General features: G+C 25.8%; 1 protein-coding gene across 2 annotated transcripts in view; it reads left to right on the forward strand.

The window, feature by feature from the left end:
• The window catches only part of LOC107452653 (structural maintenance of chromosomes protein 4), a 55,996-nt gene that overhangs the window by 24,308 nt on the left and 11,640 nt on the right, over window positions 1-20,048 (forward strand). For both annotated transcript variants that reach the window (XM_016069198.5, XM_016069199.4), the window contains exons 8-21: window positions 463-603; window positions 1,255-1,405; window positions 2,947-3,060; window positions 3,309-3,416; window positions 6,202-6,323; window positions 6,453-6,561; window positions 8,507-8,638; window positions 12,734-12,895; window positions 14,151-14,191; window positions 14,277-14,464; window positions 16,154-16,386; window positions 17,974-18,100; window positions 19,446-19,497; window positions 19,818-19,955. In XM_016069198.5, coding sequence (XP_015924684.1) covers window positions 463-603; window positions 1,255-1,405; window positions 2,947-3,060; window positions 3,309-3,416; window positions 6,202-6,323; window positions 6,453-6,561; window positions 8,507-8,638; window positions 12,734-12,895; window positions 14,151-14,191; window positions 14,277-14,464; window positions 16,154-16,386; window positions 17,974-18,100; window positions 19,446-19,497; window positions 19,818-19,955 — 1,818 coding nt within the window. The remainder of the gene's footprint in view (window positions 1-462; window positions 604-1,254; window positions 1,406-2,946; window positions 3,061-3,308; window positions 3,417-6,201; window positions 6,324-6,452; window positions 6,562-8,506; window positions 8,639-12,733; window positions 12,896-14,150; window positions 14,192-14,276; window positions 14,465-16,153; window positions 16,387-17,973; window positions 18,101-19,445; window positions 19,498-19,817; window positions 19,956-20,048) is intronic.

The following is a 20,048-nucleotide window of genomic DNA, read 5'->3' on the forward strand; positions in this document are numbered from 1 at the left end:
ATAAAATAAAATCCTTTTTCATTGGCCGGGAGGGAGGGGGCTCAGGGGATAGAGTGCTCGTCTTTCAATGAGGTGAACTGGGTTCGAATCCCAGCGATGGCTAATCAAAACGAATTTTGCACACGGCTCAAACCGACCACAGTGCTGATGTAAAATATCTTCAGTGGTAGACGGATTATGGGTTAGAGTCACCTTTCCGCCTATTGAAATCTTTTTCCATGAGTGGTTGCCCACAAATAAGTGGTCTTAAAAAGTTATAAAGTTGCTAGTGCGGAAGCTCAGGCTTTCAAACCTATGTATACTAACATTCAAATATATTAACTTTAAAAATTCTAAATTGGTTACAAAAAATTTTCATACTTTTAAGTAAAATAAAAGATATTTCTTGTTTTCGACATAATTTAAAGTTATTAAATGTCATTTTTTTTGTTGTATACATTTAAATTTTGTCACGATTTTTAGAAAGGCAAGTACTGAAGCTGGTGAAATACTCAGTGATAAAAAGAATGGTCTTGTTCAAAAGACAAATGAATTATCTACATCCTTAAATGAAGTAGAAGATATAAAGAACCTGAAAGAAAATGATTTGGAAAAGATTGTAAGGTATTCATAATTTTGTTTATCGAGAAAAAAAAATGATAACTGAAAAGTAAATTTTGTTTGCACTTGAAAATTTTAATTTTTGTTTGAATATCACACCATTAGTATAATTAACAACATTATAAGGTATTATTTTCATAACCGAAATGTATAAAAATTCTTCCATCCATAGCAATAAGCAATAAATGTAGTATTTATATTTTATATACAGTGGAACCCGTTTCAGAAGTTCCTGCTTAAAACGTTTTCCTGCGTAAGAAGTTATTTTTTAAAAAGATAAAATACTATAATATATATATGAGAAGTTTTTTAGAGTTTAATAAATTTTCACACGCTTCAAATTTTCTCCTTTTTTTTAAACTTTGTATTTAAAAATGTCTTATCTAGTTTTACTTTTCCGTTTTTTGCTTAGTTCAGCATGTGAAATTCAATTTCGTTTTAATAATTTTTTTGTTTTGTTGTATAAATGGCTTTAATTTATGTCTATTTTAACATTAATCTTTCAAAATTAGTTGCAAGAAAACAGAAGTATATAATTAATTTATTAAAATAAAAGTTACAATAATATTTTTTCATTAAGGTTAGTTTTTCTAAATTTATTTTCAGCTTTGCATGTATTGAATTTGAAGTGATATAATTTTAATGTTTATCTAGGGAATATGAAAATTGCTTGAAAACAGTTGAAGAACACCAAGTACAGTTTACCAAGTTGGAGCATACAGATGCTGCTTGTAGAGAAAATTTAAAGAATAATAAAGATAAATTGAAAAAGTTGGCAAAAAATTTAGAAACTGAAGAACTTAAGGTAAGTTAAAGAAAAAGTTTTTATTTTGGCAATTGCTTAAACTGTTTAAAATTTGAATGTTTTTTCAACTAGTTAATTACATGCCATCTTTTAAAAAAAATTATAAAATTGTTTTATTTTTTTTTCTTCTTTTTTTTTTTAATATTTATATATTTTAATTACCATATCATTTTGCAGCTTACAATTTTTGCTTAATGCATTCATAAAGTATCAAAATTAAATATTCCCCTCCACTATAGACTTAAATTACACTGCATATATGCATAAAAAAATAATAATAAATCTATCAAATTTTTTAGTGGTTGGCCTTGATATAGCTATAATTATTTTCTTTTTTGGAAACATAGTTGTTTTTGCATGTATTATCTGTAATAGTCATAAATTTAACACATTGACAAATATGAAAACGTAAATTTCTGTCTCGTTAAAGATATGGTTGGAATTAGTTAACTGAATTAGCAATTGAATGACATAATAATGCCAAATACCATTGAAGATAGACGGAGGTTGTCCATTGTAGTCTAACTATCAATACTCTTGGGGGCAGATGTAATTCGTCATTTCAAAGTTTAAAGTGCATTAGCAGACACTGTTTTTAATTAAAAATTATTACTCATTTTTTTTTTAGTTCCTTATAGAGATCATTATTGTTAGAAAAGTCTTTTTTTTTTCATTTTGCAATTATTAAGTGGTACTCTCCAGTGATTTCTTTGTTTTACTTCCACATACCATTCCACCACATTTAGTACCATTAAATTTATTTTTAAAATATTAAATTTAATTGATTGAATAGAGTTTATTAGATTGAAAATAACAAAATATGAGAGAGTTAAATTGTGTTATGATTTGATTTTCGTTCTTAAAATTATTCCCTTGTGCATGAAATAGAATTTAGTTTTAAAATGGATATTTTAGAATGAAAAAGAATTTTTTATTTTATAGTTACGTATGCTTTAAATCTTGTTTTCATCAAGGACTAACCAGAAGAAAAAAATCAATCTTATGAGTTTAGTCAAGTCTCAATGATTCTGATTATAATTAATAGTGGGTTGAATTTGTATGAAATACAAGATAGAAATATATAAAAGAAAATTTCCACCACCTAAGGGGACTGCACCACCCTCCAAATAACCATAATTTTCCCTTATTCTCTGGAAAAAGTATGTTTGCAGAAAAAATTTTTGTCATAAAAGGCAGATTTGTGTTCAGTACTGATAAAAACATAAATTTATAATATATGAAAACTCTCGTCAATTTTTTTTTGTGGAAAAATTTTCTCTTGTTTGGTTCCATACTTTTATTCTTGTTTTGAAGTACAAGCTTAATATAGATTATTACTTTTTTTGTAAACTTGTGTTCTTAAAATAATGACAATATGATAGATAATCATTATAGTTCAATTAGTAAGTCCAAATTTGTCAATTATTTAGGTACAGGAAGAGAATGATAATTTTTTTAGTCTGATTTTATTTGTTTATGTTTGTTTCAAACATGCTGTATATAGTTGAGATTATACATTTGTTCTTTTTTGCTTAAAACAGATATCAAAATTGAAAAAACAGCCGGAAACATTAAAAGGAGAAATTTCTGAGTTGGAAGAAAAGAAAAAGAAAATTGAGGCAACAAAAGCTGTTGAAGAGGATAAATTAACAGAAGTAATTAGAATTTTGTTCAATACTTGAATTTCTCCTTCAATATTTATATGTTGATCTCTATTTAAATATGTTTTTCTTAAGTGATAAATTTTATAGATTTTGTGAAAAACGAAAGTACATTGGTGATATAAGTTTTCAACGATTAGGATTTTTTTATTGATTTGGGATGTGTGTAACCTGTCCTCACTACTGTATTGTAAACTCTTTAAAGTAAAAATTTGTGGATAATATATAGTATTTATTTGCAGCTGATGGGTAGTATGAAAGATGAAATTCAAGGATTTCAAGAAGAAAAAGATAGTCTAGAAAAAGAATTAGTTCAGCTGAAAGATACAGTGAATCAAAAGAAATCTGAGGTTAGTGTAGTTTACTTTAAAACAATTGAAAAAAACTTTGATTTCATGTTATTTATTTTGATTTAATAACTAGGACTGTAAATTAATTCACTGCCATAAGAAAATTTTATTTCAACTAAATTTTAAGTAATAATCATGTTATAAAAATTTTTAGAAAATATTAAAGACAAAATCTAGAATTTAAGTTTAAGAAAAATTAAAAAAAAGTTCAAAATTCAAATTTATTGATTTAAAAGGAAAAGACAAAAAAAAAAAGATATAAAATTGGATTTTTTTTTTACCTATTTCTGTGCACTTTTGTTGCTTGAACGAACAGTTTTGAATTTTTGACAATAGTTGTTGGGGACATACAAACTCTAAAAATTCTTTGACAGTACACATTCACAAATAATTTTTTCGATACAAGAAAAATAGTGACAGCAGTAATAGTTCTCATAAACACAGAATAGATACATGTCAGTCAATACTGATAATAGTTGATTATATGGTAAGAAAATTTTGTTAAGGGTATATCAAATCAGAAACATTAGTAAATGGTTACAAAAATTGTAACATATAAGTATCAAACAGGTGTTGTAACTAATGCAATAAATAAATGAAAATGCCAAACAAGATAGAAAAAGATCAATTATTAATCAAGTAGAATATCACTAATGAGCTTTTTTTTTTAACTGCCCGGGTATGTCTATGAGACTAATTTGTAATTCCAAAATCACAAAGTTAGCATTCGAGGATACTGATTCACTAACTGTAAAATTAATGCTATGTTAAGGGCTCTTAGTATCTTATTGAATTTGTGGTTTTAGGAATTTTCAGTACTCTTGAGTTATTTTTATGAAGAAAATAAATAAAACACTCAATATTTTCTTAATGGTGACATTTTAAAAGTATTAACTGAGGGTCCCTTCATTTGTTTAATGCAATGTATCTTGAAAATCCTGATGTATTTTCATCTGCTGAATTGCGTTAGACTGAATCAAAGCTGATAGGACTAATAGTTTTAAGTTTTCAAAGTTCTAAATTAAAAAAGTTTAGTTTTTTATTTAGGTATATGTATTTAACTGGCATTGCTACTATATAGTTTCATATTTCTATCTGATTTTTTTATTGTAAATTTAATAACAAAATTAAATAGATGGAACTAATAGTTTTTAAAATGTAATCGTAGCAATTAAAGCTGCAAATTGGTTTGAATTTTTTATTGAATTTTGATTTGAATTGATTTGACACAAAATTTCTTACTTATATTCCTCAGGGTTAAATTAAAAAAAATTTTTTTTTTTTCTATTTGTTTTCTTTAAAATACTTTTGACAAGGTTATAAGTTTCTTTTAATGTGAACTAGCATCTGGCACAATTAAAATTGCTATACTGCATTCAGCTGATCTGACTTCAAGATTTTACCACATTACATTCTGTATTAGCATTGAGTTTCAGAAACTTATGCTTCCTGGCTCACTTCTTTACATTAACATTGGTTTCAGCAGCATTTCTCTGCTTCAGCAGAGGTAAAAATGGATTCACTGTTTTTTACAAGTTAAAAATATGCTTATAATATTTTAAGTGCCTTCATGAATTCATGACTTCCAGTCCCCAAGTTGGTTTTTTGTATGAGTAAAAATTGCGCAGGGACTGCTTTCTCCCTGTGGCAGAATTTTTTTCAGGCTTTCTGCGACAAATTTTCCTATCACTAATATTTTGCAAAAACAATTATAATAATTACTAATTTAAAGTAACAGAAACGTTGTGTTTACAGAAGAAAGTATGAAATTAATATGTATAAAAATTTTTTAATTGTAAAAGTAATATTTTTTAAATTCGAATATTATAGGCAATATTCTCGCATTTTGTAGGCAGAAAAATGCACTAATTATTTCCTCTTTCGAATTTTGTAAATCATTTCACAAATTAAAATTCGTAAATAAATGAAACGTTAATAAATTCAAATTTATACATGAATTAAAAATCATAGCATCCGTATAGTAACTCCCAAAATAAAGATCGACAATGAAATCAAGTCAATAGCAATTTTTAAAAAAGAGATACTCAAATAAGTGTATGTAAAACAAGATGTTCTTTAAAGGGAAAAAATGAAAGAAGGAATATCATATCTAGAGAAAACTGCCTTTTAAACTTTCACGATTTCTGAATTTTTTATTTTATGTTATTAATTTGAATTCTAGCTAAAGCCAGTAATTACTGATTTTTTAAAAAAATCTTAAATGAGAACAGAAGAATCACTATCATTCATTTCCTCTCTGATGCCCAAGAAAGACATCTTTGAAAAAAATTCTACAGAAATAAAACAAGCATTTTTTGAAAAATGTTTTAGAAAGGAAAACCAGAATTTTTCCCTTTCCAAATGAAAAATCTTTCTTCGAAAACTTTGAAACATTGTGCGACAATGTCGCCGCAATTTCATCACAGGACGCTTTCTTATTTCCAATAGTTTTAAAATATATAGCATTACGTATTTTAAGTGCAATACTGTTTTGAACTCACCACTTCGATGTTCCAAATTGACTTTTGCCAGGGGTAAAAGCTGTTACAAGTCCATAATCTAAGTGTTGTGTTGGGAAAAAATTTCAGGAAGGCTTTGTTGAAATGGTGTAGGTTTCAATAAAACGTAATACTGAATATGAAGTAAAAAATGTATTGATGTGCTTTAAGATTTATATTTTATGTGCGAACTGGTCAAAATACTGAAAATTTTGCATATTGATTACTTTTCTTTGTTGTCATTATTTTAATTTATTTCATAGAAAAGCTTATTTTTTTTTTTACAGTTGGATTTGGCTCAATCTGAATTGGATCTTTGTTTAAGTTCAGAAAGAAAGGAAATTGAAAAATTAGAATCTATGCAAACTGACTATGATAAAGTTACTTCTTTAATTCAGGATGAAGACAGGTAATTTTAAAAATCCTTTTTCTTTAATTAGTTTGATATGTAATTTCTTAATTTCATTAAAATAAAAACTGAGATATATTCATAATTTTTTTATTTTGTTTTTGATTATGTAATAATTACTTTTTTTAGAGCCATTAAAAAAGCAAATGAAAGATTACCTGAAGTTCAGTGTAAATTGAAATCAGCAAAAGTGGAGTTAGTTGAAAAAGAAAAGAACGAAAACACTCTTAATGAAGAAGTATACATTTTCTTTCTTTTATAAAAGGATACTTTTTTACATTCCACTTCTTCCAATTTTTTATTTTAATTTTAGAGCTAATAATTTCTTTCTACGTTTGTTGTATTAGATGCTTCTGAGTTTTCTTATATGAAATTATTGTAAGCCTTGGATTGTCTCTATCTGTGATTTTCATTGTCCTTCGCTTGTAATTGTTTTTACATAAATAAAAACAAACAATTTTATTGCATGTTTGACAATCACAATCTAGGAAGACATCAAGACAAACTATACTTAGTTTCCCTTGGTATGAATTATCAAAAAGCAAACTTTCTGTGGAACGACTATCTTTTGTTAGATAACAAAACGTTGTTCAATATGAAAGAATTATAATTTTTTTTACATGTTTTATTTTTTTCCACATTATTTGCGTTGTATAAATGTAATAAAATTAGATTTTAAAAAAAAAGGTCTGTACAGATCCTAAATTTTCCAAACAGCTAGTTATAACAGTGTGGGACTTCATTTTCTAGTAAAAGCTTTTGCATATAACTGTTATAATAATGATTTAAATATTGATTTAAATATTGATTAACATTATTATTTGTTAATTTTTATTTAAAATTACACTTTTTTCAGAAAGGGTTCATTAAAATTTTTATAAAAAATGTATGAGTAGAGTAACATTTCTTTAAATTATATTTTATAAAATAACTTGTCCAATCTCTTTTTTTTTTTTAAGCAAGTAGTAACATATCTTTTTTTACTATGTCAGTAATATTGATGCAATGTAAGTAAGATTTCTTGTAGAAAATCGGGGGTGGTTAACTCTTAGTATTTCATGCTTGAATAATCAAACACATGTGTATATATATATATATATATATATATATATATATATATATATATATATATATATATATATATATATATATATATATATATATATAAAAGCATAAAGAGCTTTACCAATTCTTTTATGTTATTTCTTTATCTAAATTTTCTTTCTTAATTTATTATTCAAAACGAAATGCGTTGTCACATTTAGTATTCATATCCGGCATTTTAGTTCTAAATTTAATTAGAGTATGCTACGCTACGTAAAGTATTAACGTACTTTAAGTTTTTCTCTCACTTAAGTGTGAGAACTGAAGATATCCATTAACTTTTTTTTTTTTGAACAAGTTATGAGAAATAATAATTCCCTTTTTACATCTGACTTAAGAGTTTATCAAGACTTGTTTGCAAGATTTACCCTAATTTTTATACAGAAGCATTTCGATTTTGTGTTACTTGGATGATAGCTCTTTTCACAATAATGGCTAAATAATGATGTGCTTTTACCGACCTGTGCCTGTCTTTCCTACTCTCCCAGGCTGCCTTTCTATGTATGCAGATTAATTGTTATATTACTGTTAAATTTAATTTTATTTGATTGATTTTATTTTGTTAAATATGATTTCTTTTGTTAAATTTTTTTTTTGCAACTTAAAAAAATATATTCTTTCTTTGCTGCAATATAAAATTTTTTTAATTAAAAAAATTAATGAGGTATTTTAAGTAATATTAAGTATTTGTGTGTTAACTAGTGTATGATTTGGTATATTGTAAATTAAGCCTAAAATATTTTAACATTAATCATAAATATTTATGACTTTATTTTAATCTTTATCTAATTTTTTTATTATTTAATCTCTAGTATAGTATTTAAATCTTATCTTTAAATAGTATACTATTATCTTATCATATACTAGTATACTATTATAATAGTATCTTATTTTAATCTTTGTCTAATTTTTTTTATTATATAATCTCTAGTATACTATTTAGAAGTAATTTTAAATGAGCTTTGTGTAAATTCCTTTTATAGAGTGTAATCTTGTTTTTCAAAATTTTAATTTGACTAAAATTATTTTAATATGAAAATTAGTACTAGAAACTATATTCCTTGAATTCTTGTTTTCAGTTGAAGCACTTGCGAATTAAACTTGATGAGACTACAAATTCCTTAAGTTCTTCACAGAATCGAAGTACTTTGACCAAAGCCTTCTTAGATGAGAAAAAGAAGGGTAGACTAACTGGAGTTTATGGGCGACTGGTAAAGTATTTCACCGATTAACCTCTCCCTCTCTCTCTATATATATAAAGTTCGAAATGTAGAGAAAACAAGGGAAAATTACAGAGCAATAAAAAAAAGGGGAAAAAATAAAAATAACTAAATGTGAGTAATTTTGTAATAGCTAACAATAATTATGCAATCTTCTGTAAAAAAATTCTATGTTGAACTTTTAAATACGGAATTAAAAAACAGTAAAAATTTTAAACTTAGTAATTTAAATAATTGTCATTAAAAAAATTTGAGCTTTATATAAGAGATTAAAAATTAAAATTAGCAATATACAATTTCCTTACTTAATTATCAGTCCTAAATTTCATAAAATTCCTGTAAAATTTAGAACTATCACATGTGGATTTAATACTTATCTAACTAAGCCTGGCACCATTTTCTCTAACTACTTAAATAAAATAATTAACAATATTTCTGAAGAAGGTTTCTCTTGGATTATCACTAATAATCAACCAAATTTAGAATTCATTAAACATGATAAAATTAATTCTATTGCGACTTTTGATTTCCAGGATCTTTTCAATAGCATTCCCCCTTTTAAACTAAAAGATGTCCTTTTGAATTATTACTATGATTTTAAAAATATCCTTTGTTGCGATTTCGATTATTGGGAAATTCTGATTAATTTTTGTCTTTTTAGTAATTATCTTTACAATGGAAGGGATATTTTTCTTCAAATTGATGGAATACCGCAAGGATCTAATTATTCATCTCTTTTAGCTAACTTATTTTTGCATTATTATGAAAATAATTATACTCTTAGTATTAAATTTGTTTTTAGATTTATTGATGATTTAATTATCTTTAATTTTCAAGATTATACTATTTTATTAAATAATATTTACACCAAGGAATTAATCTTGCTTCGTAATCATGATGATAATATTAATTTCAATTTTTTGGATTTGGGTATTATAAAAGAAGAAAATATCTACTTTGTTGATTTGTACGATAAAAGAAATTATTTTAATTTTAATATAAATAAACTAATTACTTGGAATTCTAATGTTTCTAGGAACATCTATTTAAATACCACCTTTAATGAAATGAATGGAATTAAAAGAATATGTAGTAATATTTATTTATCTAAAAAACAATTAGATAAACTCTTTCAAAATTTGATAAAAAGCAGTGGATACCCAACTAAAGTAATAAAATTCTATATAAAATCATTGAGTTAATCATATATTATTGTAGATACATTTACAAAAATTTTCTTTGTTAATTTATATAATTTTTCCATGTGCAAATCCATTTCGGGCAAATCCGTGGCTAAAATTATGTGGAAAACAGGCAATTCATGTTTCTTTCTCTTTTCTATTTTATATATTTTTTTTCATAAATAAATATTTATTTTCAAAAATTATTTCTTGTCAACTTCTTTAAATTATCCAGTATAATATTACCTTGCGCACATCCATTTTCAGGTCCATCCTTGGTAACTAACAAATCAAACACATTTCAGTAATGCAGCAAGAACACACTTTAATACAAACTCCCCTAGTTACACTTTTAGCTCAATTTGCGCTTTTGTTTTCATTTTTTTGCAATCTGACAATCTTATTACGAAAAAATTTTAAATCATTCTTGAAAAATTTCCCTTTCATGTAAGTTCATTTGAATTCGCTACTCGCTTTATGGATTTCATTTCATGTTTTATTCTGTTTTTTCTTTATAATTTATTTTCTGCTTTTACATGATGATATTTTTACTTATTGTGTTCTATTTTATTTGTTGTAATTTTTTTGTAGGTAATTTTTTTGGAGTGCTTCTCACAGTATTGTATTGATATATTTTGCTTAGGCTATATTGATGCAATATTAGAAAGCACTCATTTTTGCGGATATAATCGTGTGAGCTGAAGAAAAGATTATATCTTTTATTTTCTGGATTTTAAATTTTTTTGTCCCCCCCCCCTGCTTTTTGTTATTTTTATTATTTTTCCTTTTTTTCATTGTTCTGTAATTTTTCCTTGTTTTCTCTACATTTTGAACTTATTTTATGAGTTCTATTTACTGGCAGCTCTATGGCCAATAATTAAAACTTATTGTTTTTCTTAATTTTCTTCGTGTTTTTTGTTTTTATTTATTACGTTATATATATATATATATATATATATATATATATATATATATATATATATATATATATATATATATATATATATATATATATATACAGTAGAGCGCCGATTATCCGAACCCTTATTATCCGAACGTCCAATTATCCGAACTGTGTCTGAATTAGTTTTTTTTAAAGTTTAGAATACTTTTTAACCTATCGACAATTTTTCTATATTGAGAAGAATAAATAATACCCCCTACATCTGAAGACCATATTTAATTTACAACCTTTTTAGCAGTTTTCTTATAGTTGCCATACATGCATGTATTGTGATACAGGTAAACCTACATACCCCTTTAGCCCTTTACAACAGAAAATTATCTTCCAAGAACTTCATTTTGATAGTCTATAATGGTTGGAACGCAGAAGGAGTTTATGAATTGATAAGTTCTGAAGTTCTATAATTGGGGAATGGGTAGTTGTAACTTATGGTAAATAATTAGTGATTACAGTGCTTGGAATCTTAAATCTTGGAATAAAATTCTTAACAGAAAAACAAACGAAACTGAAGTTTCTGAACCAGTAGATCTTTCGGATGAAAATGATGAAATTGTTGCTGAAATTTTGAATGAAAATGGGAACTCTACAGACGAAGTGAAAGAAGTAGGTGATCAAGTTCAAGACAGTGGACCTTCTCATATAGAAGCATGCAATCCATTAGATTTCGCAATGAAGTGGCTAGAACGTCAAAATGATGTCGATCCAGTTCAGTTGATTTACTTAAAAAGAATAAGGGATGAATGGCTGCTAAAAAAAACGATAAGGGATAAATGGCTGCTAAAAAAACGCGTCTTCTTTGATACGAGATCTTTGCTGGATTTCTCTTGCAATGGAAAATAATGAAAAATGTTTTAAAATCAGTAATTGACAAAAAAATTATAAAAAACTTAAATATGATAAAAATAATTCAAAATGAAAAAAAAAATATTAAAAATATTTAAAAATTGAAAAAGGAAAAAAATTTTAAACACCCCAGACAACATAGTACTGCCAGTCCTAACCCTACAAAAGGTGCGAAGGGAAGTTAATGCATAAATAATAATCATTTACACTAGATTTTAAACAACTTTCCAATTATCCGAACTTTTCATTATCCGAACCATGTTCGGTCCCGAGCAGTTCTGATAATCGGCGCTCTACTGTACTTGTAACTTCCTATCCGACGTATATCTCCGTCAGAAATTGAATCGCCAGAGCAATAGTATTTTAAAAGTTAGGTGTCAAAAATGATGACTAGGTTTAGTTTTTTAAGTAACATGAAAAGCTTTAACTAATTTTTTATATTATTCCTTTATCTAAATCTTTTTCTTAATTTATTATTCAAAACGAAAAGCTCTTTTTCATGCTTTAATATTTACACCCTGTCTTTTAATTTGTTTTTGCATTGGTTAATATTTATGCGTTTTCCCCTTTGCTAACTTGTGGAAAAGAATAACTCCCACGACCCATTTAATAGACCAATTAAAATTAGAAATGTTTCCCTTTTTCCCTGAGACCTAAAACAATAGAGAGAAACACTTATGCTACTTTCCCTAAGATAAAAGCTCTAGCACTCAGATTTCAGAGTGTGATTTGGACTCTGCTAATGCTTGAAATTATTTAAATAGGCTAAGTGAAGCTCTGTCATCTTTTTACAATGACTTTAAATAAATATAATTTTCCATCCAACTGTTTGCCTGCGTTCTTGAACATTTGACCATGGCTGCCATCATCATTTATATATAAATATATTGTAAAAATTTAAAAAAAAATAAAATTACATTCAACTTGAAACTTTCAAAAGATATATTGAATGAAAACTTCTTGTTATTTTCTTTTGAAATAATATTGTTTCTGCATATTATTATGTATAGCAAAAAATAAATTTGCAGCTAAAAGATACATATGCTAACCTCTCTTGTTTTCTAAGTATTATTTAAATATTTTTGTTTTCTCATTTAGGGAGATCTTGGAGCTATTGATCCGAAATATGACATAGCTATATCTACAGCTTGTGGACCTTTAGATAACATTGTTACAGATACTATAGATACTGCTCAAGATTGTGTTGAATATTTGAAACAGAATAACTTAGGATATACTACATTTATAGCATTAGATAAGGTAAATGTTCTATCTTTGGTGCATGTTTTGTTTTATTAAAAAGTTATGGATAAATTTTTAATATTTAAAATTAAGTTAAAATTGTAGAAATTATTCATTAATTTTATTAATTTTAAGACATTCAAATGTATGTTTAAGTTTAGAATTATAACTGATAAATAATTAGTTTTAAAGGGACTAAAATTATTTTTTGCATTTCTTCAAAAGTAGTAAATTATTCTTGTTTACATTAATTAAAGCAGTTATAATCCATTTAATTAAATTTGTGATAAAATTAGTTTTTTAAAAAAAATTTAATTTAGATTGTTCATTAGTTTGGCAGAGCAGTGGTCTATTTATGATTAGAATTATTGGATTTTAACTCAGCCTAGAATTTTATTAGCAACCTAATTATCTTTTGAACTCTATATAGTTTAATAATTGTGTTTACCTTATAAGCTGTAAGGAATGTTGTTTCTATGATATAGACATTTTATACCCAAAGCTGTCAGTGAATAAATTTTTATTGTTTTATATAGTTTTTAATTTATTCATATTGTTTGGCTACTACAAAATGGCATTTAATATGCTTTATTGCTGAAGAAATTGTTTAGAGAAAGTTAATCTTAATTTCTAATTTTAACCATAGATAAATATTTGTCCTATAGTTCTATGAAATTAAAATGTTTTCATAACAATTTGACATCTTTAACGATGTGTAAACATTAAATTTTATTATTTACCTATATTTTGATAAAAATATTATAGTATTACCCATCTAGTCATTCTAATTTGTTTAACATAAATAATGGAAACATTAAAATAAGCTTGTTTTTAATCTGCTGAACGATTAGTCAAATGATTAGTTAAAGTGTAACACTGATCCAAATTTAGTTATCTATGGGTGTTTTTAGTGATTTTAACTGCATGAGTTTACTTGACCGCTGAACATTATTATTATATTAAATATAAAATTTATATATTAAAATATTAAACAATATATTAAATTTATTAAACAATGAATATAATTGATTTTTTACCTAACAAAACAGAAAATAATTAATTGTATAATAACTTTGATTAATTTCATACTGATGACAGCTGAAATTAATTCATTATTCTTTGTTTATTGTGGTTCATTTATGAGATTTGCTTGTGTAATAAGGATAGTCAACGCAGGTTGTTTTAGATGTGGACATTAAGTTTGGATAATGAGTAGTATAATGTAATTATCTATACTGTAAAATTGTGTTTTTATTTTTGTTTATTTGTGTAGATGAAGATTTACGAACCACACACCAAAGAAAAAATGTCTACGTATGTATGACCTTAGTTTTAATAGTTATTGGTTTCTATATTTGTATGTGTAGTGCATATAATACAACTGTAATTTTACTTTTAGCCCAGAAAATGTTCCACGATTATTTGATCTGATAACAGTGAAAGATAAGAACATTTTGCCAGCTTTTTACTATGCCTTAGGGAATACATTGGTTGCAAAGGATCTTGAACAGGCAACAAGAGTTGGTCTACAGGGAGATACTCGCCACAGAGTTGTAACTTTGAAGGGAGAACTCGTTGATGTATCAGGTATGTTTTTCTAAGAATCACGGCAATTTGTGTTAGTTCTAAGTCCAAGTTGTATTGTGAACCTTGTTCAGCATCGACAAATTTTGTCTTGAGTTAATTTTTGTTTATCAACCATAATTGTGTAAGCATGCAGCATGTTCCTCATTGTTGGAGTGAAGAATGTTAGCTCAACAAAATTTTTAGGATTGTGAATACTTATCTTGTTGATTGTTAGCAAATTTTAGTGAGCATTAAACAGAGTTTCTTAGTTTCATTGTAGTTGTATTCTTTTATCCTGAGACAGTTATGGGTACATAAATAATTACAATGAATAGTGAGTATTATGGAACTTTTCAAAATATCTATCAAACTGACCATTTACATTTCAAGGTTCCTCAATAGTTAGGATTCTTTTTTATATAATAAGTCTTTTTAATGCTCATTAACACACCTCAAACCCCATATTAATATAATACAGTAAGACAATATATATATAAAAGTACTCAGGAAACAGAAAAAGGCTCATTTGTTCTGTTCTCTTGCTAAATCCGGATTAAAAGTTTAAAAAAAAATTTTTTACTCAAATAAACAACTTTCATAAATTGTTTCAAGATAATCTTCATTGAGAAGGGAAACTACATTTATTTTGTTTCAGTCTCAGTTTGTTTATTACAACATTTTAAGCATTAAATATTTCATCGTATGTATTTTCTATAGCTTCAAAGCACTGTGAGAGGTTTTGTCATGCTGTCTCATCACTAGAACATGTCATTTTTTTTTGGCAAGGTTTCTTCTTCTGAGCCACTATAATTTCATTTGCTTTATTTTTGACACTTTTATAAATGAAATTTTTATATTCAACATTTTAAAGAGCTAAATATAGAGGACGCTTTTAAGAAAAGGTAAGTATCCGGAAAGTACGTTTCTTACTGGTGACTCCCAAAAATGCTTCTGCAATTAGGTATTTCTCTAATAATATTAAAACCCCCTCAAAATTCTTTACATTTTGATGAAGCGAAATAATGGGCTGGACTTTGGTTTTAAAATTAAAAATGGCACAGAAACTTATTTCATCAGTTTTTCATCTTTTCTGATACTATTTAAATTTTTTTAAATATTTTGCCTTTGTAAAATCCGAGATACTTTGAAAGAATTTCTCACTAAAAGACAATATTCTTATGTATTTATGTTACTGTATGAAGCAAAAAATATTTCAATTCAGTCATTAAATCCTGGTTTGTTACATGTGGGTTCTGTTGTATAATAGATGTGATATTGAAATACATTTAACATAAAAATTTCAATATACTCTAGAATAGAAAATGCCAGAAACAATACATGGCAGAAGAGTATGAAAAATGTCCTCTTTTATTCTTGTGTAGAAGTGACAGTGACGAAGGTTAATGAATTGCATGTTGTGAGAAAGTATAATAATTATAGAAGTTTAGAAATTAGTTTGAAAAAAAGAGATTAATACAGATTTCACTAAAGGTCTTTCAAATTCCTGGCTTTCACAGCAACACTTTTACTCTTAAAATAATTCAGAGTCTTTCACAGTGAGCTCAATATTATAATAGAATTATTTAAAACATTATTTCATTATTTAGAGATGTTTGTCAATTCCATTGTCTTATTTTAATTGTTTTCATTTTGTGAAAATCGCTATGTGTTAGAATGAGTAGTTTTAAAGTTTTTACTTTTATCATTAAGGTACAATGAGTGGAGGTGGAGGAAAAGTTCTTAAAGGTCGAATGGGACAATGTATTGTTGAAAATGTGTCTCAAGAAGAAGTTGATCAGCTTAACAAGGAAATTAATTCTATAGTTTCTAAACTAGCTGATATTAAGAGAACAAAAAAGGAGCTAGGAGAGCTAGTTGAACAAGCTACTAAGGAGATAGGCACTTTGCAACTTTCTATTAAAAAAAGCCAGATGAATTATGATGTAAGTATCGATTTTCAAGTTCAAAGCTTACAGTGTACAAGGTATCCGCGCAGCTGGAAAGTCTTAAAAAATCATGGAAAGTCATGCTTTTCGTTATTGAACAAAATTTGTCATAAAATGTCATGATTTTAACTATTTTTTTAAAAAAAATTCATGGAAAGTCATGAATTTAGAAATCAAAAAATCTAATTTTTAAAATGAAATTTACCCTCTGCCCAAATTTCATGATGTTCTGAATATCTGAATTAGTAACAAAATCCCCACTCACAGTCATATTTTATTAAAATAAAAAATGTTTTTATAATTTTCTTTCAAAATTATGGTGTTCTTTAAAAAAAATGAAAGAAAAGTTTCATCAAAGTTCAAGGAAGGCCTCATTTTTAGAGCGAATTATCTTTTAAACTTCTGTGATTTCAGAATTTTTGTTATTATTAATTTTTTTATTTTATAAATTTAAAATTCTAGCTGAAGCAAACCAGTCATTGGCAAATTTTTTTATAATCTGAAATAAAAACAGAAAAATCAGGAGTATTTCTTTCCTTTCCGAGGAACAAGAAAAGTATCTTTAGAATATAATTCTGCAGAAAAAAAGAAAAGAAAAATATTTTGCTTATGCATTTTATTCAGCTATTTTATTGCTTCAACTCTTTCTTTACCCTGTTTTTTTAATTTAAAATCTACAAATATGAGGATGCAGAGTATAACAGTTTTGATTATACTTATCATTTCAACTGATGTCATGATGCTTTTTAAATTTATTGTTGTGTATTTGTTGGAGAAAGTAGTAACTTCGTTAACTCATGAAAAATTCTTGGAATTAGTCATGGAAAGTCATGAATTTGAAAATCTAAAATGTAGCAGATACCCTGAGTGTGGCTTCCCTTTCTGGAATCGGGGGGAAAAGTCTGGAAGTTTCAAGGAATGCGAAACTACCACTGGAAAATGTGAATATATCTGGAAAATTCATCATCTACTCTGAAAATTCTTACAGTTTTACAATATATAAGGCACACAAAACTTTACACTCTAAGTGTGTTTCACTCTATTATTACTGGACATTAAAAGAGTTTTATGTAACCAATTGTACCTTACAAAATGCAGTGCTAAATATTTTTTTTCCTTGTCAGCATTTCTATTTTAATAAGTAATTCTGATTAATAGTTTTGTTGTTTTAGCTTTTAACTGAAGAATTTTTTTTATTTTTAATTTAAATCTCTTAAAACATTATAATCATTTTTTAAAAATTAATTCCTTGTTAGATCTTTTAATAGAATTAAAAATCAGTAAATTTTGTAAATAAAAATTTGTTTATTGTCATTAAATTTATGAATAAAATTAATAAACAATTTTAGCATGAAAAAATTAGCAATTTTAATTAAAAAAAATTATACATTAATTCTTAATATATATAAATATACACATCCATATAATTTTTTAAATTTAATAAGTAAAATGCGTTAATTTAAACTGTGAAACTTTTTAAATTTAATTCTAGAAATCTCAAGGAATTTGCATTTGTTTGGAAAGTAATCACCACTAAATTTATTAATCATGTAAGGTTTTTTATTTATAAGAATGCATTTTTAGGGCTATATTGATCAAGAAAAGAGCTTAAAACATCAAATTTCTGACCAAGAGAAGAATATTGTTGCTGCTGCCCCTGATAAAAAGCTAGTTAAAAAGCTTGAGAAAGAGATTGCTCAGCATCAAGAAAGTATGATTTTGTTCCTATTCCTATATCTCTTTTCAACTGCTTTTATTAAAATTAATGTAAATTCTTGGTATGTTTTTATTGGCTTTATCTTTGTGATAACAAATTGTTTGATATTTATGTTTTAATTAATTAAAAATCTTTGGCAAATCTCTTAAAAGGTGTGAATTGTTGTTTAGATCAAAATTTGAATGAATCTTGGTTTTATTCCTTTCTTCTTATTTTAAATACCCCTAATAAAAATTTAAGACCAGCTTACTTAGTTCTGCTTAGCCGTTAGGTTGCTGTAGTGATTTTTGTTCATCAATGATGCAATTTTAGCAAGACATTAAATGCATTTTGTTCATGGGTGGTTAGATAGAGATTACAAATTACACATTAAAAATATTTATGTTTTATCAAAACTTCTTTAAAGATTTCGTATTAAATACTGAAGTTATTGTTATGCGAAGATATATAAAAGCAATTTTTAATTGTATAATTTTTGTTGTTCATATTCTTAAAATTTTTTTCATATGAAATCACAGGAAGATAAGATTGGCACAAATATCTATTAAAATAAAGATATACATAAAATTCTGATTTTGAAAGACAACACTTGATTTTATTTTTCAAAGTCATCTCTTAGAATGAATTACTGTTGTGTCAGTTTCAGTCAATTTCTGTATTTAGTGAAAAAAATGTTTTTAGTCTGTAAACCTTAAAATATTTTAAGGTTTTCTCATTATTGTTCTTAATACTTTGATTAATTGTTGAAAAAATTAACTTTTTTTTCGTTTCATTTTTATGCCCTCTTTATATTATCTGCTTTCCTGTAATTATATCTAAAAGCTTTTGATTTGGCAGTAATTTAAAAAAAAAAAAATGAATTTTTTTATTTTTAGCATCTATATTAACAATTTGAGAAAATATCGTTTATTCATAAATTTTTTATGATTAATACAGAGTTCACAACTAAATGAATGTTTCAATATTTTGAAATTTTATAAATGTATAATTCTAAAGATATTTAAACTATATATTTATAAGGAGTTCAAAACATTGAAACATTCATTATAATGTCCACAATAACATAAATTTTCTTTTTTTTTTCCATAAAAAATTGTATATTAAAAAAGTGTTAACGCAATTTTTGTTCAACAAGTCTTCGTTTCTTGAAAATCCCCACCTTATTTTTCCACAGTTTTAATGAAAACAACTATTCTGGTTACCAAATTCAGAGCTGCATTGATCAATTAACAATTAAGCTTCATTACTTTGACTATGTTTCTTCAATTCATATCTTTCAAAAATAGTTTAAAATATTGAAATTTATATCTAATAAATGCCTATCTTATTTCTTTCCTAGATTATGCTAAAGCTACAAGCACAGCCTCTGTGGTCGAAAATAAAGTTAAAAGGTAAGACTTAATTCAATGAATCAGCAATAATTTTCAATAGGACTTTTGGTACATTTCTCTTTTTTTAAAAAAAATTTAAATCATATGATGAACATCTCATTTGAATCAACTATTTTCTAAATTGAGGTCTTTTTTTTCTGTTTAATTTACTTACATTAAAAATGTAGTCCAGTAAAACTAGTAAATGCTTTACTTTTCTCTGTTCTTTATAATTAGAATTTCTTATTTTATTAGTAATGTTAAATAAATCATATTTTTTATGTAATTTTTCTTGTAATTTTATCATACTTTTGTTAATTTCTTTAAAATTTTACTTCAAGCATTCAAGATCAAATTCTGGCCGTGACAAAAGGAAAATATGGGGCCGCTCAAAAGAAAATTGATTCTTTGGCAAAGGAAATAGCTTCAATAACTCAAAATATTACCAAAAATTCTGCTTTACTGAAAAATTCTGACAAGTAAGTTTTTTATTTGGTGGGTAAATATTGAATATTTAAATCATGGGTAAATGCCTTTAAAATTATCTACATAGCAAGTGGCAGAGCACCATG

Source organism: Parasteatoda tepidariorum, chromosome 3, assembly GCF_982258835.1.
Source record: "Parasteatoda tepidariorum strain Cologne lab strain chromosome 3, Ptep-v5.0, whole genome shotgun sequence".
NCBI lineage: Eukaryota > Metazoa > Arthropoda > Arachnida > Araneae > Theridiidae > Parasteatoda > Parasteatoda tepidariorum.